The 26,481-nt window shown below is 37.0% G+C and overlaps 1 protein-coding gene across 2 annotated transcripts in view; it reads left to right on the forward strand.

Moving 5' to 3' along the window:
* Positions 1–26,481, forward strand: part of slit3 (slit guidance ligand 3) — a 558,157-nt gene that overhangs the window by 296,075 nt on the left and 235,601 nt on the right. For both annotated transcript variants that reach the window (XM_062970473.1, XM_062970476.1), the window contains one exon: positions 5,870–5,941. In XM_062970473.1, the coding sequence (XP_062826543.1) occupies positions 5,870–5,941 (72 nt within the window). The remainder of the gene's footprint in view (positions 1–5,869; positions 5,942–26,481) is intronic.

Here is a 26,481-nt window from a genome sequence, read left to right on the forward strand (position 1 = left end):
ATGGATTGAACCACAACTTCCTTTTTTTGTACTCATGGGATCACAACTCATTCACCATAACTCCCACTTTCTTGTACTTATGGGAATTACTGTTATTGTAAAATGAGGTAGACACCATGTTGTCTACTCTGTTTTAGAGCTTGCTTCTCTTTCATTTCCCAGTTTCCCAACCTTTCTGTCTTTAAGAGCCTGGTTCTTCAGCTGACATCAGAAAAATGCTATCATTTAAAAAAGTTCAGTACATTTTATAGGAACTCTATGAGAAAATGCATTTGTTCATGTTCTGAATAAGTTCACAAATCAGAATTTGTAATTGCTTCAACATTTACCATCACTATTGTAATCTAAGAAAAAGGAAAGCACACAATAGAGATACTTATTTTCCACTACAGTAGCAAGAGAAAATGTCCTACCTTTAGAAGTGACTTGCAGTTTCTCAAGTCGCTCCTGACACAAAACAAAATGAAATATTTTGGTCTGTGTTGTGAGTTCTCTCACAATGAAGTGCCATTGAATATGCACAAGGCTGCAATTAGCATAAAACTCTCCTGGAAAGGTTTAGTGAAGTGAGCCAAGCACCACATTAAGCATAAGCTAACAAAACAAAACAAAAGGAAGAAAACCCAGGTTCTTTTCATGATTAGATGTTCAAGGACTTCTGAGGTTAGCAGTAGACCACCTTCCTCTCCATTATATTGAGAATTAATTGAATGTGCTATCATTAAGCCATACACATTAGTGGAGTGGATATTTTCTTAGTTTTATACAGGACAAACCTTAGATAGATACATGCTGGAGCAACAATTCAAGCTCTTCCAGGAATGAAACAGCTAATTGTCTTGGGATCACTTTCCCTGCCTTATGTGGTCCCTTGTATTAAGTAATTCAAAAGTGGTGCATGTGAACTCCTACATGAAACTGCAATGCATGTGATGCCTTCTCCTCCCCCCCAAAAAAGCATCAGCATCTCTTTTATACTTAATTCAATTGTATGAGCTGACATTGTCAATTTGCAATCCAATAACATGTTTGATGGCAACTCTGAAGAGAGTCTAGTTAATTTTTGGAAGTGCTATTATGTAAATAAATATTCTTGCGGAGTGCTGAGCCAAGACATTTGCTGATTAATCGGAGTTCTGCCCTTGTCTTCTCCAGGAATAAACCTTGAAATGTCAGAAGCTACTTTAATGCTTTTAAATAGTAAGAACACACCCACATTTTTTTTCTGCACCGTTGTGCTCCATTAAGTGAGAAGTCTCATAGTAATCACACTGTACAATCTTTGTGGTTTGCTGTAGGGCCAAATGTCCATCAAGGCCTGCTTTCACATATCCAGTAAGGTATTTCAGCTTTTTTTTTCTTTTAGTGTATGAATGTTTCTTCACTACTGTGTCAGGAAAGAACAGAGGTAAATTTGATGGGTTCCATATATAAATGATGACATTGGCTTACATTTTAACTCAGTTTTCTTTAGAATAAAGGAGGGCAGCACAACAAGCAACTGTAAAATAGTCCTGCCTAGAATGCTGTTCTAGCTGTTGCTTTGTATGGTCACTTTCATTAAAAGTGTAGTGTAACTTGTTTATGAATCACACGGTTCAAGTCAGTGGCCAACCTCCCCCCTCCCTACATATTGGGTGAGGGGTTTTTTTGTCTTGTTTTTGATATATTTGAAACCTGTGTTGTGTAGAGATGGTTGGAAAATACCGTTTCTTTTGGTAAGCAGTTCTGTGCATGGTTTAGTTATCTCTGTGGACGTCTATGAAGTTGGGCATATTTTCATTGAATAAACTGTTCATTTATTTTTCTTGTTCCTGCAGCAATATGTGGAATGAACTCAGGTGGAGTCTTATATACAGAATATAACTATTTTAACAATTAATTTTGATCAGAATAAACAGAGTGAAAGGATGGGTAGATTGTTGATTATCTGGCCTGTGAATGAAGTGAAAACCAGAAAACCTGTATTACTAACAATGCTGCTGCATAAGGCCCTTCCACAATGAGCATTGCTCATTAAAAATCAATTTATAGTGTTTTAAGAATAATTGAACCAGAGTTGCTTTGATTGTTTTTTGGTGTCTGTAATAGTTATTCATTTTAGGCATAAAACAGATCATAGTGAATAGTAGGACGTTTTCTTAGGTCAATACCAAGTACAAGCAATTTCTTTTAAAAATGTAGAACTGAAGGTAGAGTGGTGAAAAATATTACGCTTTATTTTCAACCATAAAAGCTCCTTATTCTCATACAACATAGCTAAATTGTATGAGAATATCTCACTTGAGTTTCATTAGACTAAAGATTTTATGTTTATGTTGAAAAGGAGAAATAATGATTTTTGTTGTGATACAGATTAGTTGATTATTTAAAAACATTGGAAACTGACAGAAACTACAAAATGCAGCGAAATCAAGAGAAACCACAAAATCAACAATAAGGACTGTTTATTAGATATACAAATGACTGTGACAAGAGTGCAAATTGTACTGTTTAGAAGTCATAAATTCCAAACTCTGGTCTCTTACACAGATCTCTAACTGGAATCTCTTTCTCAATTTAATGTGGTTTCAATGCCTTCCTAAAGGAAATATTAGTGATACTGCTATGTATATCTACTGCTGATTGTCCAGTTCATAGAAGGCTTTTTGTTCCATTTGGGGAATGGAAGTGGAAAGAGAGAATTTCAAAATAGTTTCTCAGTTCTCTTCTTTGTCATACTGTTTTGGAGAATATCCCTGCTCTTGGGAGCAGATTTATGGGCAGTGCAGGGGATGTCAGGGTAAAAGGACAGTCAGCAAAAATAATACCTCCCTTCTTCCATTCACAGGAGCATGCCGTGGCTCAAAAAGCCATATGTCAAAGGAAGGGCAATGCTGTTTGTTTTGTATGGTAAAACAGCATTCAGCCATCTGCAGACCTCAGTCAGTGTTTCTGTAGAAGAAAACAAAATTTCAGCTCAGATTGTAAAATTTCCCTCATGTTTAATACTGAAGAAAAAATGGGGGCGGGGGATGGAATAAGAGAAGAATCTAGCAGTCTGTCATCTGTCCACAATATGTTACAGTCCAAGTATCAGGCAGAGAGAAGCACAAGCATCAACCACCAATTTTGGATAGCATGAAAGGACAGTAAAATTGAGATTAATTATTATTGCATTTTACTACCAGACGGGGCAACTGGTGCTTGTGTTTATTTAAAGTACCAAAATAACTTGCCTGGCTTTGCATGTTGTACACCTTGATTTAGGTAAAGATGTGTACAATTTGTTGCTCACATCAGGACATAAGATATGTTGGATTGATCCTGATCAGTGTCTCAACAGGGGGAATTATTTCCAGAGAGACAGAGAACAAGAAAGGGAGATTAAGAGTGCTCTTGTGTCCAGGACATACTGGGAACAAAACTGTGATGACTATTTTCTGTTTTGAAATTACAAAAACCAGCATTTGTATGAGGCTATTTGTAGAACTGATCATCTGAAGACAGTTGGACCAGTAGAAGCAGACGTTGTGTGTGCTTAACCTTTATTATATAATACAGATTGAAGCTCTATCTCAGTCTTCATCCTTCCCTGTAGCAATTTACTTTAAAAAATCATTTTAAATGTCTCCACAAAATCCTTGTGTTTCTTGAAAGACCAATAATATGACATTTTCTATCTTTGTTTAGTACTGAGACAGGTTTCCACCATAACTTTCCAAATTCTGACTTTTGAACAATATACAGTGTGGCATTGAGGAAAAAAGTCAGTTACCTTTGAGAAACTGACAGCCCTGTTTTAGAAAATAGCAAATGCATAAATATAAGGAAAATTACACATTGTATACTTTGCTGTATACTCTCTCTGCACTGGGGCACTCTGGTGGAAGCTGGCATCCTCCTTGAAAAGAAGTATTTTCAGAGTGTTTCAGAACATGGCTATCAAGCAGCGATCAAGCCACTTGAAAACTTCAAAACCTACTCAACAGGGCATAAGAATAGTGAAAGCATGGCTTCATAAAAGCCTCTTACAGAGGCAGCTTCCGCACTGCCTCAGCAGCAGCTTTAAAACTTGTCAGAACAAAAAGAAATATTTGTGAATTTATGAAATCAGTGCATACCTGGAGATTTATGGGGAATGCATTCTGAGACAGAGGAGAGTACCTCAATAGAAGGTAAAATGAAGACAAGGCATCCGCGAGGGTTTTTATTTATTTATTTTACTCCAAAGGATTACTTCCTTGCCATCTTCTCCTTTGTTGAATAGCTGCTGAAAAGACAAAGTGTAGGAATATAAACAACAGCAATTGTATAAATTATCTCCATATACTAGAGTGCTGGAAACATAACTTTAAATCATGAGTCCGTTACCTTTCCTTTCTGACTGAAGTCATATAAATGACTATATTGCGAGGATGACATTTTGATTCTTTTGATGCATTGAATTTAGGGCAGAGACATCTCTGTCCCAGGTTGGGTTTTCTCTTTTATTGCTTATTTTATGTTAATCCTGATTTTTCAAATATATTTTTATTCAATGCTGAAGACAGATTGTGGTTGCAGTCCAGCCCTGCTTTCTGCAGTACATTGGATAGTGCCGCATGGGTGTGTCCCGACACAGAGAGAACAAAGGCCTCTTGTGAGACTGTTAATATTTCAGGATCAAAGGATTTGAAACAAGATGAAAACGATGGGGGTACCTTGCAAATCAATGCTTCCTAATTTGGAAAAGTGTGATAGAATTTGAGTGTGTTTGGAAAGCTGTCTTTGTGGAAACAGCATTGTATATGTCCATTTATGCGTCTGTCTGTCTGAGAGAATAATAACAGCTACTAAGAGGAATATGTGTAGACTAGATGACTAGTAAAAATTGAATTAGCCCGACAAGGACATTTGGGGTGGGGGCTGAATGGACCATCGGCCTGATGGAAAACAGAAGAAAGCCTTTGGTGACACAGCTTGACCTGAAATGTCATTGTAGGTTTTCTGTGTAGTGCTCTCATTCAAAGCCACAAGGCTTGTTATTCAATAAAATCAATTTGATGGAGGTTCACCATATAATACAGAATTCACTTTAAAGGAGAAAAATTCTGTAGAGTGCTTTCTAATGGATGCGACTTGGTTGAAATTCTAGCTTTAAGGTGAACATCTTGTACATCCCTCATGAAAGCTAAAGCTATCGGAGTTGAGGGAACTGTCTTTTGTCATTAAAATCACCAAAATGTCTAGAAGTTTTATAGGAAAGGTGGTTTTCTATACTTGTTAGTAATGGTGATACAAAGTTATTTGGTTAACTTTGTGATATGTTTGAATATTTATTTAATTTTGTAAGCTGCAGTTTTGGAACATATCAGTGTAAAAACACTCAAAAAGACATTTCCCCATTATAATGCTGACTGTAGTATTTAAAAAACTATGTTCAGCTTATTTTGCTCATCTTTCCTAAGAGTTTACTGAAGTTCTTTCAATCCATAATTGCTGTTATATTTTCATCAATTGATCTTACTTTTTCTATATTAAATAAAATACATGTATGCGGCTTCCTGGTTTAACTTTAAAAGGAGTTGGATGGAGGGGTGGCTAAGAGATTTTTTTTATTTTAACAAGTCCGCAATATAAAATTATAAGTCTATTGAACTCACTGAGCCTTCTGCTTGAGCAGACACATTTTATATGTTGTGTTTTTGCCTTCTTTGGTGCATCAAACATCCCTCTGTCTGACATTTCATTTACTTTCTTTGTTTCATTTTAGAAGCTTAATTGAAAATCATATTTTAAAAACAAAATATAGAATGTAATGGTGCATATAAAATCTACCAGAGTAAATTGGAAAAAATATTTTAATATATCTTTTTTTCTTAATTTGTGTGTATTTTCTTTATTTTAGGGACTTAAGTGAAAATCAGATCCAAGGCATCCCAAGGAAAGCTTTTCGAGGCATTACGGATGTGAAGAATTTGTAAGTAGAATACAGTTAAGAAGTGTATATAGATGGTGTACAGTACAGAGCATGGAAGTGATTTCCATGCCTTTAAATAGCTGGTCAGCTTTGAATTGCTCCATATAGCTGAATATATGACCCCTCCTCCACGGTTCCATCCATTTCCAAGGGTCCTTTCATGCTACGTAGTCGTAGTATTGTCTTCCATTTTAACTGATATGACATCAGCTATGGAATCATGGAGACTGTAGTTAGAGGAAGTTGTGGAGTTTCACTGCTAAGAATTTTAAGTAACCTTCCTAAAATCTGCAGATGCTGGGATTCTGTAGAATGGAATCATACCAGTATAATACTATAACATGGGAATGTTTCAATAATCCATTTTGGGGGATAAGATGGACTGTACAAAACAGCGAATACTTTCATCAGGATGAGGAAACTGACATTTTTTTAGCTTACCATTTCATATTTTCTCTAAGAAACATATTTATAATGAACTGCACAGCTGAAATTTCACATTTGAGAAACAGTAATATTTTCTGCTGACTTTTCCTGTGGAAAAGGCTTGATCGAATGTCATTTGATGTGCTATTTTAAACCTCATAGTGAAGAAGTTAAATTTCATCATTATGGACACATCATTGAAAAGTCCCAGTTTTTGTTCGTGTTCTTACTGATTTTTACACTACGTTAAAATAAGCAGACCTGGGGAGCTGGTAAAAAAACTGAGATTGTACTGGCAGCTGATGGAAAATATTGTGGCTTAAAAAAAATAAAACCATGGATGGGTCTCCAAAATAAAAGAACAGTAACAAAATCTGAGGCTTTCTGACTATTTCAAGTAGTTGGGACATGTCCTATATGATCTCCTAAATCTTGTGGGATGCAATTTAACTCCAAGGGATCATACTTTGTCTTTCTAGAAGTAGTGATGATGGTGAAGCGATAATTACTACTGTATTTCCTGTCCTAAATTTGCAAAGCAATTCAGATATATTGTTGCAATGATGGTTATAAAGTACAGTAACATGTAGATACTGTATTTCTTTAATTCTAAGACCCATTTTCTCCATATAAACATTTCTAAAAATGCAGTGTGTAATAGAATTGTTTTTGATATATACAAAACCTTTTTTTCTTATTGGTGGTACTGAAATTAGTATTTGCTTAAAATATTAAGACTTTATTTCTAAAGTCCCCAAGGGGACTCAGGGTGGATATATTTTACAATTGATGGTGTGCTGAAATACGGTATTATTGTCCAGTGTTTTAGAAAAGAAGGTTAAAATGGGTTAATGAATGAGCTGCAAATTGAAATGAAGAATTCTAATTCATGTTCTTGCATTCGCAGCTAAAGATAACTATGCAATCTATTGTTTTTCTCCTCTTGCAAAAAAGGGGTGTTTGTCCTTTTTATTAAAAAGAATTAGGGGTACAAATATAATCTTAGTTTCCAATTATCAGGATTACTTAATTTCATGATATGTCAAACTTCAACTTAACACTATTGTTTAGTGTGTTTAGTACATATGTCCAGCATTTTCAGATGAGAGACATTTTGTGGTGGGAGAATATTTGAAAATGGGAATTACAGTAGAGTCTCACTTATCCAACATAAACGGGCCGGCAGAACGTTGGATAAGCGAATATGTTGGATAATAAGGAGAGATTAAGAAAAAGCCTATTAAACATCAAAATAGGTTATGATTTTACAAATTAAGCACCAAAACAACATGTTATACAACAAATTTTACAGAAAAAGTAGTTCAATACACAGTAATGTTATGTTGTAATTACTGTATTTACAAAATTAGCACCAAAATATCACGTTATATTGAAAACATTGACTACAAAAATGTGTTGGATAATCCAGAACGTTGGATAAGCGAGTGTTGGATAAGTGAGACTCTACTGTATATGCAAACATATTTTGAAGCTAAAGTTCAACAGTGTAACTCTCTGCCTCGGAGTGTGGTAAAAGCTTCTTCTTAGGAAACTTTTAAACAGAGGCTGGATGGCCATCTCTCGGGGCTGCTTTGATTGTATTTTTCCTGCATGGCAGGGGTTGGATTAGATGGCCCATGTGATATCTTCCAACTCTATGATTCTATGATTCTGAGTTTTAAAATATAAAAATATCTTAAAATATATTTTACATGTTTAAACTTTAGCATTAACAAAATTTTTGAATATTGGTTTTGGAAGAAGGATGCTGTAATATAAGCAAATTATTCTTAGCTCTCTTAATTTCTTGATTTTTGATTTTTTACATTGCATTGCAATTTTCTTTATGCTGTTTTTAAAATATACACAGAGATTTAAGATGGAGCGAATTTCTTACAAAAGAGTACAACCTACAGCTCTGATTTTTTTTACTTATTTGTATTATTTTATAAGGCAATGTTTTATTTTGTAAGCCAAATTCTGACATTCAGACAAATTCATTTCATGGGATAAATTAACCTGTTCTAGGGATTTACCAAATTTTCTCTGTGTGTGTGTGTGTGTGTGCATGTCATTCTAGCCACCCTAAAATCAGCTGTTTACCTTCAGCTATATTTCAGGGGCAAGGCAAACTCTTCAGGGGAAAGATAGTCATTTTGTTTTTCCCATTTTAAAAATATTCAAACTGGCCTTTACTAGGCACATTGGCTTTCTCTTGTAGAGGACAATAGTTGAAAATGGAATACTGCAGTTGGGTAGGAAGACTGTTTCTCCAGCTATTTGTGTCTTAGTAATAGAAGATTAAACAACACCTCAAAAAAAAAAAGGGATCGAAAGTAAAGCAATTTATTAAAAACAAAAAGAACACATGTTCCATTACAAAACCTTGCTTTTAAGTCTCTAGAAAATTTGATTTGAATTTAAAAATAAAATGCAATAAGCATGCCTTGCAAAATTTGGAGCAAACCCTTTATATGTAAGTGGGTCTGAAGTTTCAAAAGCTGTTCCATCCTTATTATCCCAGAGATGGGAGCAACCAATTTTTATTAGTGTAGTTCTATGCCAGTGGCTCTCAACCAGCTTCTTCTAGGTGAAGAGTAGGTAAAGAAAACCCTCAAGGGTTTTCCTATGGAGGCTGCAAACTGATCTCTCCTCTCCAGCACTGGCAATATGGCAATATTGGCAACAGCTAAATTATTTAAATATTTAAATAAAAGCACACAGGAGTAAAATTGTCTTAGTGGGCTGCTGAAAGGCTTTCTGTAATATGAGGCTCTGCCACTCTAGGAAGAGCCACACCTCAAATGGCAAAGGAGGTATGCCTCTGAAGTAAAAGCAGGGGGTGCAATTGGAGATATGCTATTAAATGTATCATAAGTCAAGAGCAACAATCTGAATTAAACCTAGAAGCAAATTGGTAAACAGTTTGCTTTATATAGTACTATTACTTGCCCCCAGTGAAAACCTGGGAAGCTGCCTGCTGGACTAGTTTTGAGATTATCTTCATGAACTGTCAAGGACAGAACGCCACAAGATAAGATATAACAAAGTTTATTGGAGTTACAGAACCAAAAATGCCCGTAAAAGACAAGGGCTAGGCAAACACTGGCCTTAAAAGTAAAAAGACACAAGGAAAACGCTCAAAAGATAAACCGGATTAAACCGGAGTTTAATCCGGGTTAAACCAAAAAAGCTTACTTCAGCCTGGGACTTAAACAAACAAAAGCTGGTGAACAAAAGATTCAAAGGAATACAAAAAACTGGCAGCAGATGCTTCTCTGCTGCCAAAAGCTATGTTTGAGTAACTAAGAGGTTACTCCTCCACACAGCAAGCAATTTCCAGATACAAACGCAGCATTCAAGGGCAGAAGCGGCCAGCCAAGTTCCAATCCGGTCCGAAGGTCGTAAGGCAGGTACAGACGTTTGTAGTTCACCAGGTCCAACGATAATCACAGGAAGGAGAGTCCGAGGCCGTAGTCAGTCAGTCAGTCAGTCAGTCCAGAATAAACAGATGGCGTCCGTCAAGAAGACGACGGAGGTCCAAGCTATTAAGATTAAGCACAGGTTGCACAACAAAAGCCCACACAGTTCCTCCCGCCGTCTATGCCCAGTGTCCTTGGTAACTTACGTAGTCAGCAAACGAATCACACCCGTCTTCAGGAATTTCCCACACAGAGCCCAAGCGTTCGTCCAGATTACCTTGCCCAACGCAATTAGCCATTGCTTCCAAACCCCATTTTATGCCAGTTTACAACTCCTCATCACTATCAGCTGTTACCCTAATTCCAGGCGTTTCCTCATCACTTTCCTCATCAGAACTGAAACACCTTTGACTACGCCCCACAGCATCCCCAGCTGTGGATCCCGTCCCATCCCTCCAGCTTGTCCACGGGTCTAATCCTGAAGGTCCCCAATCGCCTTCCATACTATCATTGCCAGTGGCACCCAAATCCTCCCTCACACGAGTCCATTCCATGTCATCCTCCTCTGAGCTAACCATCTCTTCCTCCATTCTCTCAGTAAAACCCTCAAAGGAATCCTCATCAGATGGTTCTGCAAATAAGTCCCGCAGCCACTTCCTTTCTCGCTCCTTGAGAGTATCTGACTCCCGAGGAGTCTTACGACCACGTCTCCCAGTATCGGAGCCATAAGGCTCAACCATAACATGAACAGTCCACAGAACACTTTACATTTATGTTGTTCTGAGGTAATAAATGACTGAGGTCAAGTTGGATTTTTCCAAATGTAAATACAGCTCAGTTTCCAAGTGATTTTTTTTCAATTATAGTTAGGCTATTTCAGCATTGTAATAGTTATTGGTGAGAAAGCAGAAGTGTACAAAATGTGCTCTTGTGAATTAGAATATCTCTGGAGTGTAGAGCAGTGGTTCCCAACCTGTAGATCTCCAGATGTTTTGGCCTACAACTCCCAGAAATCCCAGCCAGTTTATCAGCTGTGAGGATTTCTGGGAGTTGATGGCCAAAACATCTGGGGGCCCACAGGTTGAGAGCCACTGGTGTAGAGCTTGGAAGAGGCTACAGAAACAACAGGATCATCAGTCTTTCACTACATATGTACAGCAGGTGTCTTACTATACACAGCATATTTTCACTGCTTTGAAGAACTCCTTGCAGATGTCGCCTTGAATATCTGAAAGCTCACATAGAGCAGTGCTGAGTGTTACCTAATGTGGGAGAACTCTGAAAATGCACTGGGCTCAACACTTCCTGTTCTTTATACTTTCCTGTAATGCCTGAAATAGAATGATTTCTTATTAAATACATGAGCTTGGTTTGCATCTAGCTATAGTCTTTCTCCTGCACCTTTATATTTTGTAACAACCAAATCCACTTATACGTGAACTGCTTTTCACAACAAAATTGCCTAGTAGATGAGTAACACGCACATCTGACAACTTTAAGGGGTGTCACATGCTCTAGCTTTGCACCTTTTCTTTGTTTTTCAAAGTAATGCAATGAGATGAATGTCTAATTCTTTCTAGTGGCACTTAAATGGATGTTGATCTTAATGAATTTAGGAAATAACCCTTTGGCTATCATGTTGACTTCCAAAGAAAGCCAGTAGCTAAGCCATATTACCATATTATTGAAATTATATCACCAAGTTAAAACTTCCTGTAAGGAAAAATTACTTCCAGCATGAATTAATTTAATGAATACATTAGCCAGCCTTCACCGTCTGTTCAACACCTGCTTAAAATGCAAAAAAACAAAAACCCCACACATTTATTTCACAATTACATCATTGAAAAAGTATGCATGATTGAAACGCACATTTCTCATACCATTTGGTCTGAGGCTGAAACCTCATTTATGGCCAATTTACTGCATTAAATAATAGTGTTGTTCCTGAAATGTAAATGTGGCACATCAACAATCAACAGCTGAATGTTTTGCAGGAATTTTGCTGAGCCAACCATGAAAGAGAAGGAAGTGGGGAGACATTCACAGGGAAGATTCATGAAACAAGTTCAAGTTATATACAAGGAAGATTGTAGGGCTTCACAATCTAGACTTAAGAATATGATGTGACTTCCTCAACCACTTTTAGTAGCGTGAGTCTGAATATTGGAGTAAGATTTTGGAGACCTAGGTTTGATTCTCCTCTCAGCCATGGAAACTCACTGAGTGATCTTGATGGAATTCCATAGTCTCATCCTTAGAAAACCCGTGACAGGGTTGTCGTAGGGTCACCATAAATTGAAAATGAAAGCATACAGCTTAAACCAGAACTTTGCAAATAGTATCTAAAATGTTGACCTCCACAGTGTGGTACATGTTAGGCAAGCCAGTGGAAGTTAAAGGAGTATGCAGAAAAGATTGGCATCTTAGAACCATATAATCATAGAATAATAGAGGTGGAAGAGACCAGATGGGCCATCTAGTCCAACCTCCTGCCATGCAGGAAAAGCACAAGCAAAGTATCACCCACAGATGGCCATCCAGCCTCTGTTTAAAAGCTTCCACCATATACTGAGCCAGGGAGTTCCACTTCTGAACAGCTCTTACAGTCAGGAAGTTCTTCCTAATGTTCATCTGGAATCTCCTTTCCTGTAATTTGAACCCGTTGCTCTGTGTCCAGGGCAGCAGAAAACAAGCCTACTCCCTCTTCCTTATGACATCCTTTCACATATTTATACATGGTTATCATGTCTCCTCTCAGCCTTTTCTTCTGCAGACTAAACATAACCAGGTCTTTAATATGCTCCTTATAGGACATGGTCTCCAGACCCTCCTCTGGACACCTTCTAGCTTAACAATATTTAATGAATGAGAACATTGATTTCACATGGTCTGGACTAAGATTTACGTATGAGGATTTTGGACAAATGTGTCCAGAATAGGATACAGCAGGGGTCTCCAAACTTTTAAAACAGGGGGCCAGTTCACGGTCCCTCAGACCGTTGGAGGGCCAGACTATAGTCTTTAAAAAAAAAAACTATGAACAAATTCCCATGCACACTGCACATATATTATTTTGAAGTAAAAAAAACATAACGGGAACAAATACAGACTCAATCTTAATAATAATCACAATCATAATAAAAATAATAAAGAGAGTTGGAAGAGATCCCTTGGGCCATTTAGTCCAATCCCCTTCTATCTTTGTGCACCAAAAGCACAAGCAAAGCACTCCTGACAGATGGCCACCCAGCCTCAATGTTAATCATCATCATCATCATCATCATCATCATAAAATAATAAAGAGGATTGGAAGAGACCTCTTGGGCCATTTAGTCCAATCCCCTTCTACCTCTGTGCACCAAAAGCACAAGCAAAGCACCCCTGACAGATGGCCACCCAGCCTCAATATATATCACACAGTCCTAAATGCTTGGGAAGTGTTTGACTTGTGATTTTGTGATATGAAATCCAGCATATAGATCTTGTTTGCTGTGTTATACTGTGTCCTTCTGTCAATAATAATAATAATAATAATAATAATAGTAGTAGTAGTAGTAGTAGTAGTAGTAGTAAAGAGGGTTGGAAGAGACCCCTTGGGCCATTTAGTCCAATCCCTTTCTGCTTTTGTTCACCAAAAGCAGTAGCAAAGCATCCCTTAATAATTAATAATTAAATAAATAATAATTAAAATACCATTATAAACAAGCAAAGCTTTGGAAGCCGCGCACCAGGCGAGGGAGGAGGTGGGAAAGGCGTGCTCCTTTCCCTCCTCTTCATGCCACATGTGTTTTCCTCAGTGGAGGAGGAGGGAGCCCTACCATGCGGGCCAGATAAATGGCTTTGATGGGCCGCATATGGCCCCCAGGCCTTAGTTTGGGGACCCCTGAGATTCAGCATTCCAAGTGAGGTCTAACCAAAGCAGAATACAAGGACCATGACTTCCCTCAATCTAGACACTGTACTCCTTTTGATTCAGCCCAAAATCCCATTGGCTCTTTTAGCTGCTGCATCACACTTTTGGCTTATGCTCAACTTGTCCACAAAGACTCCAAGATCTGTCTCACATGGATTGTTGTCGATCCAGACATCACCCATCCTGTATCTTTGCACTTTTTCTGCCTAAGTGTGGTATCTTACATTTGTCCCTGTTGAACTTCATTTTGCTAATTTTGGCCCAGCCCTCTAATCTGTTAAGGTCGTTTTGAATTCTGATCCTGTCCTCTGGAGTATTAGCTATACCTCCTAATTTGGTGTCATTTGCAAAATTGATAAGCATGTCCTCTAAATCTTCATCCAAGTCATTAACAAAGATGTTGAACAGTACTGGGCCCAGGACTGAACCCTGCGGCATTCCACTAGTCACTTCTTTCCAAGATGAAGTGGAAGCATTGGTGAGCACCCTTTGGATTCGGTTGCTTTACCAAGTACAGATCCACTTAATAGTAGCATTGCTTATCCCACATTGGACTTGCTTGTTTGCAAGAGGATCATGCATGGCTTTGTCAAAGATCTTACTTACACTGACCCATGACCTTGGAAGATGTTTGCATTTCCTTTTTGCCTTTGACTGTGGTTTTTGCTGAACACACAAAGTCTAATTAGCATCAAAACAAACAAAATATGATCTCCCTGGATATTTTCAGGAGTTTATTGAAATATAAATGCTTTTTTTAAACTCTCTGTATTGTCAGAAATTCAATGCATTGACATTTACCAATGCTTTTTCAAAAACAACTGCTTCCTTTTTCAGGAGAAAATAATCATATTTTCTTTATTCAGCAGCTTTAAAGAACACGTGTGCACTCAGAAGTCATTAAAATAAAATGAGTATGTCCCATTTGTTTAAAATAGATTATCAGTGGGGTTTTTTTCCAATGAGGGTAAACATGACAGGTAAATGTTATTTGTATAACGTTATGTTGCTGTTTACATTTTACCTTACCTTTAGTAACTATTTCTAAGTAAAAAATCCAATTTCTTAATTTTGACATCATAACACTTTTTAACTGAATTGAAGGATTAGATAATTATTACTCATTGGTATGCATACTGGCCTTATCAGAAAGAACATCAGTGAACATTAGCTCAAATGACCTAAGGCTGTATGCCTGTGAGTTATTTTGGTTTTTGAATGCATTAATTAATTTCAATTAATCTCACTTTGTCTATGTGTTTGAAGCCTCCAGTAACCATCATCAGTCATTTAGGCATGCATGATAGCTTTGCAGTCAGCATTGTTTGAATTGAGGGGAAGCAGACTAAGGGCCAGAATTATAGGTCTACCTTCTCCACCCTGCTGTATTACAACCCTCTGGCATGCTATGGAGAGACCCTTTCCAATGGAAGCTGAAGGGTGAGTCACTGCAGTGGAAATGCCTAAAGCAGGGTTCCTTAAAACATTTTTAGGCAGAGGGTGAATGTGCAGTCCCTCAGACTGTTTCGGGGGGGGGGGGGGGGTGTGCTGACAACAACAACAACTTCATTTTTATATTCTGCCACCATCTTCCCAAAGGGACTCAGGTGGCTTACAAGCAGTACCAAGCCCAGCATAACAAGGTTATGAGCTAAAAATACATTTGGAAACATAATAAACATATAGCAATCAGATTAAAACAATTAAAAACAGCAGAATATAAAAACAACCATAAAATAAATAAAAATTAAAAATTTAAAAATTTAAATAGTAAAATAAAATAAAATAATAAAAATTGAAAAAAATATAGTTTGAAAAAAACAAATGCATTCCTACGCACACTGCACATATCTTATTTGTAGTGCAAAAAAAAAAACATGAAAGAACAATACAATATTTAAAATAAAGAACAATTTTAACTTACCAGTATTTCAATGGGAAGTGTGGTTCTGATGAGATAGTCAAATTAATTAGGATTGTTGTTGTGTGCCTTCAAGTTGTTTCAGACTCATGGCCATCCTAATTCTAAAGTTTAGGACAGGAACCAGGTAAATGATCTTGGAGGACCACATCCAGCAGGCTGAATAAATATATTTGAATAGAGGCAGAGAGAGGAAAGGCAATATTAAGAGCTCACCATTACCAATCAAAATCCACACATCAGTTCAGAGTATTCTCATAACAATACATAGAGGCAAAAAGCAACAGTTTGAGTTGATATGAGGCATTGGTTGATATGGAACACTGATTCCAGATTATGGGTCACTTTGGGATATGATGTGACATGCTCAGTCACGTATTACAATAGCCTGATAAAATTCATGAACAGGAGCAGTAAACTCACCGAATTACCTTTGCTAGGTATAACTGTCTGATCAGAATTGAAACATGGTGTTGAAACAGTACAGTGTTCCTATGGTCAATGAAAATAAGCTGAAAAAACAGATTCAAATTAATATAGAACAGAAATAAGAAGTAAAGAGCAGCAAAAGTGGGGCCTGAGGACTCAGTCATTTGTGATAGATAGGGAGAAGTCCAGCACCAGAAGGTTTTTTCAAGCAGTGCCAGCAGTTCTATTGATTCAGCTTCCTAGCTAGTGCAATAGGGCATGATAATGAACTTTATCACACCCTGTTGTCTTTATGCAGTTGTGTTCTTTACGGAAATGGAAAGCAAATGGAAGGAGCACTTTCACACTTCACTACAATTTCTCAATGCTGCCACTTTGTTGATGAAATTTGTGTTCCATCTTCCACATAGCCTCACTTCCTACCAATGTTTGCCGTACACAGTGCATGCACACTGTATTGTTTTCTATTTCTCTTTGTCCACCTATTTTTCCGCAACTGATCAGTCACATGTTTTTGGCATAAGAATTTCCTCCACTTTGCAGTATTGGGAGTGGTGCCGAAATACATTATAATTCAAAGAAGAATTATGAAAAAATAGTGATACTGGATTCATTGATTTTTTTTCCCTGTCAATCAAAATAAACACTGCAATCACGAGTAAGTACAGTGTGCAGGAAGCTTCATCCAGAGTCATTTATCTTGCTATAGTGTACTATAACCTTGTGTGATACAAAGTTCAATGTACCTTCAACTGAAACACTAGCTTGAAATCTTCATTGGAGGGCATGTCAGGTGGTCAGACTGTGCTATACAAATGTAGTGGTGGTAGATAATGTCATCCATGTTAATGGGGTGGCAGATATTGCAAACATTTTAGTGTGTGTGATTTTTTTCCACAATAACTAAATTTATATTTTTTACTGACATAGGATGTATTATTAATTTTAAAAGAAAATACGATACCCTTAAAAGTAAAGGTATGTCCTTCTTTGAATAGATTCCACAAATTAAAAGGAAGAATAAATCCTGCTGTGAAAAAGGCGAAAAAAAAGTTGTGTCTTGTAAAACTCAAAAATCACTTAATACTTTTGTTTACCTTGGGAAAAAGTCATACTGAAAGACCCAATGGATCTTATGTTTTTATTATTGGTGTGCCATCTGTAAGACTTAAAATATACCTAAAACATCACTTAAGGGTTTTGGAGCTTTTTCTCTCATGGACCAAAGGCAAATATGTGTCTTGGAGTACACCATATGTAGCCAATCTGTCAATAAAGAAAGACAATTTGTTACCCTCCCTGTAAAGGAAATTGATAATTTGAGAGTTGTTATCTCCAGCTGCTAGGTAACCGTGTAAAATGTATGTTTAGTTTGGCTGATATAAAGAATTGCATATTTCTTTTTATATCTGCTGTGTGCCTGCCTAAAAACCTTTGTGTTTTGTCCCAGACAAGAGACGGGACTAAATTACGGCCTCAAATCCATAAATGTGGGTCAGCCATTGCTTCTTCATGCTAGAATGCTTTGTTGTAGGCTGATAGCTGAAGCACTGGTAAATTCATTATTCATTCAATATACAGTGTTCATTTTAAAACCAAGTCTAGACTGACTTTTTATTTATTTATTTACGACATTTCTATCCCATCTTTCTCCACCCCGGAGGGGACTCAAGGCGACTTTACATATAGGCAGCTATTCAATGTGTTGTCGAAGGCTTTCATGGCCAGGATCACAGGGTTATTGAATATTTTCCGGGCTGTATGGCCATGTTCCAGAAGTATTCTCTCCTGACGTTTCACCCACATCTATGGCAGGCATCCTCAGAGGTTGTGAGGATCTCTGAGGATGCCTGCCATAGATGTGGGTGAAACGTCAGGAGAGAATACTTCTGGAACATGGCCATACAGCCCGGAAAATTTACAACAAGCCAGCTATTCAATGCCTTAAAACAATATAAAATTACATTGGACATTTAAAATAGAACAATAAATACAATTAAAACAATTAGAAACATTTTAAAACCATACAATCACAGTTAATCACATATTCCACAAGCATAATCTGGGCTGTTCCTATAGTCATTATACATCCTTCCATATCTGTTTATTGCCCAGGTTCTCCAAAGACTTGGTCCCAGAGCCACATTTTTACTTTCTTATGGAAGACCAGGAGGGAGGGGGCTGATCTAATATCCCTGAGGAGGGAGTTCCACAGCCAAGGGGCCACCACTGAGAAGACCCTGTCTCTCGTCCCACCAGCCACGTCTGCGAAGGAGGCAGGACCAAGAGCAGCCCCCCCCCCCCAGATGATCTTAAACTCCGTGATGGTTCATAGAGGGAGATATGTCTGGATAGATAAGCTGGGCTTTATAGGCTAAAGCCAGCACTTTGAATTGTGCTTGGTAACAGACTGGCAGCCAGTGGTGCTGACATAACAGGGGGGTCGTATGCTCCCTGTCCGCTGCTTCAGTGAGCAATCTGGCTGCCACCCATTGGACCATTTGGAGCTTCCAAACAGTCTTCAAAGGCAACCCCACATAGAGCATGTTGCAGTAATCTATTCAGGATGTAACCAGAACATGAACTTCTGTGGCCAAGTCTGACTTCCCAAGGTACAGGTGCAAGTTTCAATTGTACGAATGCTCCCCTGGTCACCGCCGAAACCTGTGGTTCCAGGCTCAGCGATGAGTTAGGAGAACTCGCAAGCTTTATTTTGCATTTCTTCGGATTCTTTCTCCATCTTATTTGTGTATCATCTAGCCTGATAAAGTTAGAGAGCTGGGTCAAAACCTAGAAAAATAAACTTCACAAAGGAGAAATATAAGAAGCTTAAGTTGAAGAAATGAAATACAAAGATATTGAGGGAAGTAAAATTACCACTCTATATCACTTTAGTCAGACCTCATCAGAAATATTGTATGGGCAGTTATGGGCAGATTAATTCAAGAAGGATGGTGGAACCTATATGGAGGAGACTCTGGAAACTATGTTTTATATTGAGCAGCAAAGGGAGTAGGGTGTTTAGGCTAGAGAAGAGAAGATTAAGAGGGGATGTGATAGCTATATTAAAATCTTTGAAAGGATATCATATTGAAGATCTTCTTGTCTTCTGCTCCAGAGACTGGGACACAGAGCAATGGGTTCAAAGTGTAAGAAAAGAGATTCCACCTAATTATTAGAAAAAAAATTCCTTTTGGCAAGGGCTGTTCAACTGAAATACACTGCCTTGGGATGTGGTGTGGTGGAGTCTTCTTCCTTAAAGAGCGACTGAATGGCCATCTGTCAGAAATGTTGTGATTGCATGTGTGTGGGGGAGAGGGTTATGCTGGATTGCACTTATAGTCTCTTCCAATTCTTTGATTCTATGAGCTATGAATTTTTTATTTGTTTGTTTGTTTTTGATATGTGAGGGATGGACTCCCAGTAAACAGCAGTGATCCAGCTGGAAGACAGGAAACTGTGGAATTAAGGATATATTGGTAGGCCTGAGAAGGGACTACAATTCTTGGCAGTCTTATGTTGTTCTGCCAAGTGTGTGTTTGCCTTTTTATGTGTATTTTAACACATATGCATGAACTCAAATTTGCACACACACACACACACACACACACCTTTGACATGTATTGACTTTTTCTATTGGGGATAATAAGGGTGCCATCTGAGTCTTTGGAAAACAAAATGGGAATCTGTTTTAGCTTTTTTAACACAATTCTGGTGGTACAAAACTAATAGCAGAAGTGATTTGTTATGTCAAAGAGCTATGTTCTATTGAGGCTATTTTATTACAAATTGCTGCTAGATAATATACTGAAAACAATTCATATGAGCTAACAAGCATATGAAAACAGGTGATCCTGCAGGTATACAAATGAGAAAAAGTCTGATCTTGTTATTGAGATTAACATTTTATCTGATGAGAATGACTTTGAATAGGTAGTTGTGATTGAAACATTTTCATTTATGAAAATGTGAGCTAAAAGTAAACTTTCAAATGACTGCAAGAGTAATATTCCTCTGGACAATTTATCCTGACTGAAAAGGCACTGAAAATTATTAATTATTTTGTCTACTAGCAACATTTACTTTTAGAATGAACCTATTCTTTAATACGGCTCTGTAAGGAATATGTAATATATGCAACAGCTTGAGCTTCCCATACCTAAAATCCAAACTAGTCCAAAATCTGGAACTTCTGTCTGCCAGCTTCTGTATTTGAGGAAGTGACTGCAACACTTCTGCCCATTCATTTACAAGGTGGAAGTGGGCAAGCTCCCCAGAAAGATGAGAGAGGCTTGAATTCGTCATTGCACAAATCCCCAGTTTCTCTTCAGTCACATATCTCATACACAAAGCAAGTAGTGAACAAATGAGGCATGAGGTTGGAGAGAGATGGTAGCATGAAGAGAGACACAAGCATGGAGCAGGGAGGGTATAAGTTATAAAATATTGTATAAAATTATCTTCAGGCTATATTTGGCTACAAAATCCCAAACACTTATGGCCCTAAGCATTTTGAATAAGAGATACTCAACTTGCAATATATAACACGTGCAGTTGCTCTTCTGACGAACTTGATTCTCAAATGCTCCTGCATGATTTGTTATATGTCAATGAACCATGTGCTATTTATTAATTGAGGCTATTTATTTAACCAGTCATAGAATCATAGAGTTGGCAGAGACCTTACGGACCATCCAGTCCAACCCCCTGCCAAGAAGCAGTCCTACCAGATGACTACTCCACGTTGAGTGAGATGGAGCACACAGTGGTGATTTTAGGGTGATTTCAGGCACCTCTCTGAGGGTGACTCAGAGAGGTGCCTGAGAGACACATGGATATTAACCCTTCCCTATGCTATCCAGAGCTTGTCTGTCTGTGTGTGTGTGTGTGTGTGTTTATGGCTGTAGTTTCATTTAAAAATTTATCTGCTCCAACCTACATACAAACTCAACTTAAGAACAAACCTACAGAACCTACTTTGTTCAGAATTTGGGGACTATTTGTATTGCATATCTTGCCCAGCCATTTTGAAACACCCAGAGTCCACTTTGGTCAAATATGAGAAGTAAAGTACAAACTCTTACAATGACAAAAGTTGACTTTAAGAATATTATTTCATAGTTTTCTCCAAAATTTTGTAGAGAAAGTTTAATACAAGGTTTGGAAGCTATTGCATACCAAAGTGCAGAAATTATTATTAACTTTGGAAGTCCCCTCTCCCCCTCCCCCCCAAAAAAACCCCCACATTCATAAACCTTGCTTTGCATTTGGACAAACTGGGGGGGGGGGGGGAGTTCAAAGTGATCCTTTGCAATATATATATATATATATATATATATATATATATATATATATATTGCCATTGATGCCTAAAAACATTCTTGACAGGCAGGTGATACAAAGAAACAACTAAATTAATTTTGTTCTCTTCAGTAGTTAGTGGCTTTTGTGTCTGTATCTTTGCTAAATGGATGTCAGTGTGATTTAAAAATCATGTGTAAAATCATTTTCGCTTTTGCTTCCTTTGAATTTTTTTTAAAAGTACACATAGAGGTTATCCTTGACTAATTTATGCTGACTTCATGCCAAGTTCGAATATATATGTTGAAGATTTCCTGTAGCATATATTTGAGGCTGTCAAAGAGGCTTTTATCCGGGAAAAAATTGTGCTGGTTTTAATTACAATTTTAAATAGCTCTATAACCATTGTGAACTCTGGGTTTACATCATTTTTATGATAGCCTCATAGTTCCTGGTTTATTGATTTTGTCATTTGTTTCATTACACTTAATGCAAACCTTTTGTACTGAGTTACTGTGTTCTCTGGGGGCTGCTGGGAGGAGGAGGGGGGTCAACGTGTAGTATCTTGGCCAGAACAGCACAACGTCTATAATTTTACCATGGACTGAACCAATCATGTAGAGCTATAAATATTATTCAGCAGGATGTTGCAGAAATATGCCGGTGTGACCTATTCCCTTAAGCAGAGAAGGAGTGTAGGATTTCCAAGCAAGATTTGTCTTTGCTTTGCACTCCCTTTTCAACAAAGTTGAAATGATTCTGGTCATATTTTATTATAGCTTTGTGACATGTATTTGGGCAATATGTGGCAAGAAGTAGTCAAGTGCTGGTAATTTGAAATGGAAGTAAAAAACGAATACAGCATAAAGAGGTCTGACCCAGGTGAATTAGGCTAAGTGATGATACGATGATTTAGCAAAAATGAAGCCTTTTGTGTATACAGTAATTCATCCACATTTGTGATTTTGACTTTTGCGGATTTGATTATTCATGGATTTCATTAAAAATGTTATCTCTGAGAACCACAAGGGCATCCAGTGTGACCCTGTGGTCAACTTTCTCTAGACATGCTGGAAGACCCAGAGATTTTTTAGAGAAAATGCATTTCTAGGAATCTTTGGGTCCTTCATTGTAATTCTATAATTTGCTTCCAACATAGGTTTATCATAGAGACATGCCAGAAAATCTTGGGTTTCCTAGAAAGGTGTTCTCTTAGGTAAAAATCTTTTAGCAATTTCTTAAATTTGATGGTGTCCTTTCACCTCCACTTATACCCATCTATTGCACTTCATTCTGGCCCAGTTCAGAGGTTGCAAGATACTGCACATAATTTTACTGCCATACCTCCAATCCTCCAATCCTGCTCACTGCGCCTAGAAGGCTATTGGTTATTGTGAATATGTTTTTATTGTATTATATACCTTTGATTTTATAGGCTTATATGTTTTAAATGTAGCTTGTTGTTGTATTTTGTGGTGTATTTTGGGCTTGGTCCCCACGTGAGTTGCCCCAAGTCCCTTCTGGGAGATGGGGCAGAATACAAGAATAAAGTTGTTGTTGTTGTTGTTGTTGTTAAATCTGGACATCTGGCTATATTTTTCCTGTCCCTTTGTACATGAATATACAAATTCAAGTTATATACATCAGGACAGATGTTAGAACAAATACCTTTTCCAGAGGTGTGACATGTACTCAGGAGGTCTGTACAAGTTGTGCATATATTCTTTGTAGAAAAACATCGTATCATTAAATGTAAAGAATACATGTGTGTACACAACTACAAAATAGCAAAATAGCTTTGTTAGTATAACAATCCCTTAATGCATGGACCAGTACATGGATTATTCTAATGGGGAAGAAATGGGGAAGAAAGAGACATTCAGCCGACTTCTGTAATGCATATATGCTTTAGGAATAATGCAGACTAGAAATATTTCAAATGCATGTTATTTTTCTGAAGATAAGAACCTTCTCCATTAGCAAGTATAGATTTGGTTTTATGTTTTTTACTTTATTTATACCTCAGCTATGTCTGAAAGCTGGGGTTGAATATAGTTTATAAAATTAAAAAATACAAGTAAAAATGCAGATATTGGAAAATACACATGCAAGATGTTATTAAAACATTATTAAACACTATAGAATTAAAACCATGTAATTTTTGCATCATTTAAAAACTTCTCCTGAGACATAGTCTTCAATGGTTTCTGAACAAAATGAATTATTATGTTCTTGAAGTTATGTGTCGATGCTTTCTAAGTTTGTCAAATAGTTTTGAAATCCACTCTTCTTCAACAGAGATCTTTGCCTATAAATGCTTTAAAAATTAATAGATAACAGGAGTAAATTGTCTTCCATTTGCAAAAAAGTGAAAGGCTGGGAAATTGAAAGCAAGAGGGAATCTTTCCTTAAAATCATTTTGGAAGAATGTTATTTGAACACTATAGCATAACATGTGACATATGGGGGGAAATGCTAGGCAGCCACAGAGAGCAATTAATATAAGTACAGTAGAGTCTCACTTATCCAACACTCGCTTATCCAACATTCTGGATTATCCAACGCATTTTTGTAGTCAATGTTTTCAATACATCGTGATATTTTTGTGCTAAATTCGTAAATACAGTAATTACTACATAGCATTACCGCGTACTGAACTACTTTTTCTGTCAAATTTGTTGTATAACGTGATGTTTTGGTGCTTAATTTGTAAAATCATAGCCTAATTTGATGTTTAATAGGCTTTTCCTTAATCTCTCCTTATTATCCAACATATTCGCTTATCCAACGTTCTGCCGGCCCATTTACGTTGGATAAGCGAGACTCTACTGTACTCAAACAATTAAAAAAGGATTCATGCTTTTAAATGGATCCAAAATCTGAAAATACTCAATATTCCAGGTGTACTACATATTCTATGTAGGTGGCCCAGGATACAGCCATTTGCAATAAAAAAGCTTGTGTGTCAGTATACCATTAGCTTTATTATAAGGAGGTGTTGGGTTTTTTTACATTTTCCCTAGTATCTTATTTTGTATCAGATAACGGTTCCTAGCATTCTGAATAAAAATGAAAGAAATAAGTCTCCAAAAATTTTGTTCATCAGAAGTTGGCTCTGACAGGAAAAAGAAATAAACTTTTTATTTCACCCAGTGGAGAAACATGATTTTCTGTGTGAAAGAGCACTATATTTGCTCAAATACTCATGTTTTCTGCACAGATAATGTTAATTTCAATACATAGACAAAAAAGAGCCCTACATACAGTTCGTTCACAAAATCATTCCTGAACTGCAAATAGTTGTTAAAGAAGGAGGAAATAGTAATGTTGTTTGTTCTTGCTTCTAAGAATGAAATGTTTTGAAGGTGTACATCCTTTATAGTCAGATATTTGTGGGACAGGTCTCCATTAAAAGACAAATCACTCACTGGAGAACATTAAGTGGGGGGGATCTAAAGCTACTAATATGATGATATCTTTATTAAAATCTATGGCATGACAACATTTGGAATAGCATGGACATTTTGGGTTACTTCACCTCTAAAAATTGTTGAGATGGAATAGAAAAGAAAAATCACAATAATGAAGGAAGTGGAACAGCTGGTTTGGAGAAAAGGAAAAGTAAGTAGGGACGTAACCACATATATACAATTTTGCGTGGTCTGGAGAAAGCGGACAAGCAAAATATATGTAGAAAAAAGGTCTCTTTCTTTCAAAATGTAAGACCCAGCAGTCATCCAGTTAAATATCCAGATACAGGACAGACAAAAGACAGTATTTTTGCATTACCTCTAGTAATAGAGGCAGGAAGCTTCCTAGGGAACAGAAGTGGGAAGGTGTCCTGCCGGCAGGCTTCCCAGAAACTTATGGGTTTGTGAGGTTCATAGGGGCTGCCCTTATGGAATTATAAGCTTGACATTTTTTTACATGGGTTCCATGACTTTTAACAACCCAAGACAAACTATATGTGATTCAGGCAGAATTCGAGCATTGCTTTCCTAGCATCTTTTATTTTTCTAAAAATGGCTGCATCAGGGTAGGATGAGATTTATAACACTGAGGAATATAGGCATTAACTCTTTAACCCTTTCACCCTTTGCAGTTAATTGAGAGGGGGAATTGATTCATGAAATTCTGGGAATGAGTAAAGCCCTATTCCCTCATCCTATTTAACATGACTCAATACACTCAGATATCTTCTTCCTTACTTGTAGTTTGGATTTAGGAGATTAGACAATATTTCCAGCCATTTTTTAGAGAACCCCCCCCCCCCAAAAAAAGCTGGTCTGTTAGTCATAGCACTTGCTTTTCCACATCTGGATATTTTACCCCTAGCATTGTGATTGATCATTGCAAGTTAAACACAGGCTTAATCTTTGAGTGATTGATGTGGCACAGGTTTCTGAGGAAATTTTGCCATGGGAAGAAAAATGGTTTGTAATAGGAAATATGCATTCATTTTAAAATCTAGTTTGAACTTCAGTCAGTGAACTACTGTGCCAGAAACAGAATATACATATACATATACATATATAATTCCTTTGCCTTTTCTAATTTCTTAATTTCTAATTTCTTAATTGTAACTATCTTCCGATCTAGAATTGTAAAACCAGGTATGGGTAAATCAGTTTTCTGGAGAGACACTTTTACCATTCTTTCTATTGAGTGAAGTATAAACTTGAGAAATAAATACACGTGAATCAATGCCTAGGGGTATCAATCTTTAGGTAATGAAGATGTGTATTCATCTGAAGTGAATACCTTAATTAGTAGGATTTTTCTCTTCCATGTTGGAAAAAATATGAAAATGTGCTGGCATACACAAAGCTAGCATTCTTATACTTTTTAACGGATAAAAGATTAAATTCCTTAATAATAGCTAAACAGTCAATGCAAAACCAAAATCCTTAAAAGTTAGAATTTTGTAGATTGCACATTAAATTAGAAACATGTTGCTTAAATATACACAATCATCTTTAGTGATGAAATGTTTCTTCTTGTAGAAGTAAGGCTATTAAATAAGAGGTGGATTTTAAAATTAAAGTAGTCTTGTGTGTTTCTGAAAAGGTGGCTTCTTTCCCAATTTTTATTGGTCCTTCAGGTATAAACTCATTTGAGATTTATA

This window comes from Anolis carolinensis, chromosome 2 (genome assembly GCF_035594765.1).
Source record: "Anolis carolinensis isolate JA03-04 chromosome 2, rAnoCar3.1.pri, whole genome shotgun sequence".
In the NCBI taxonomy this organism is placed as follows: domain Eukaryota; kingdom Metazoa; phylum Chordata; class Lepidosauria; order Squamata; family Dactyloidae; genus Anolis; species Anolis carolinensis.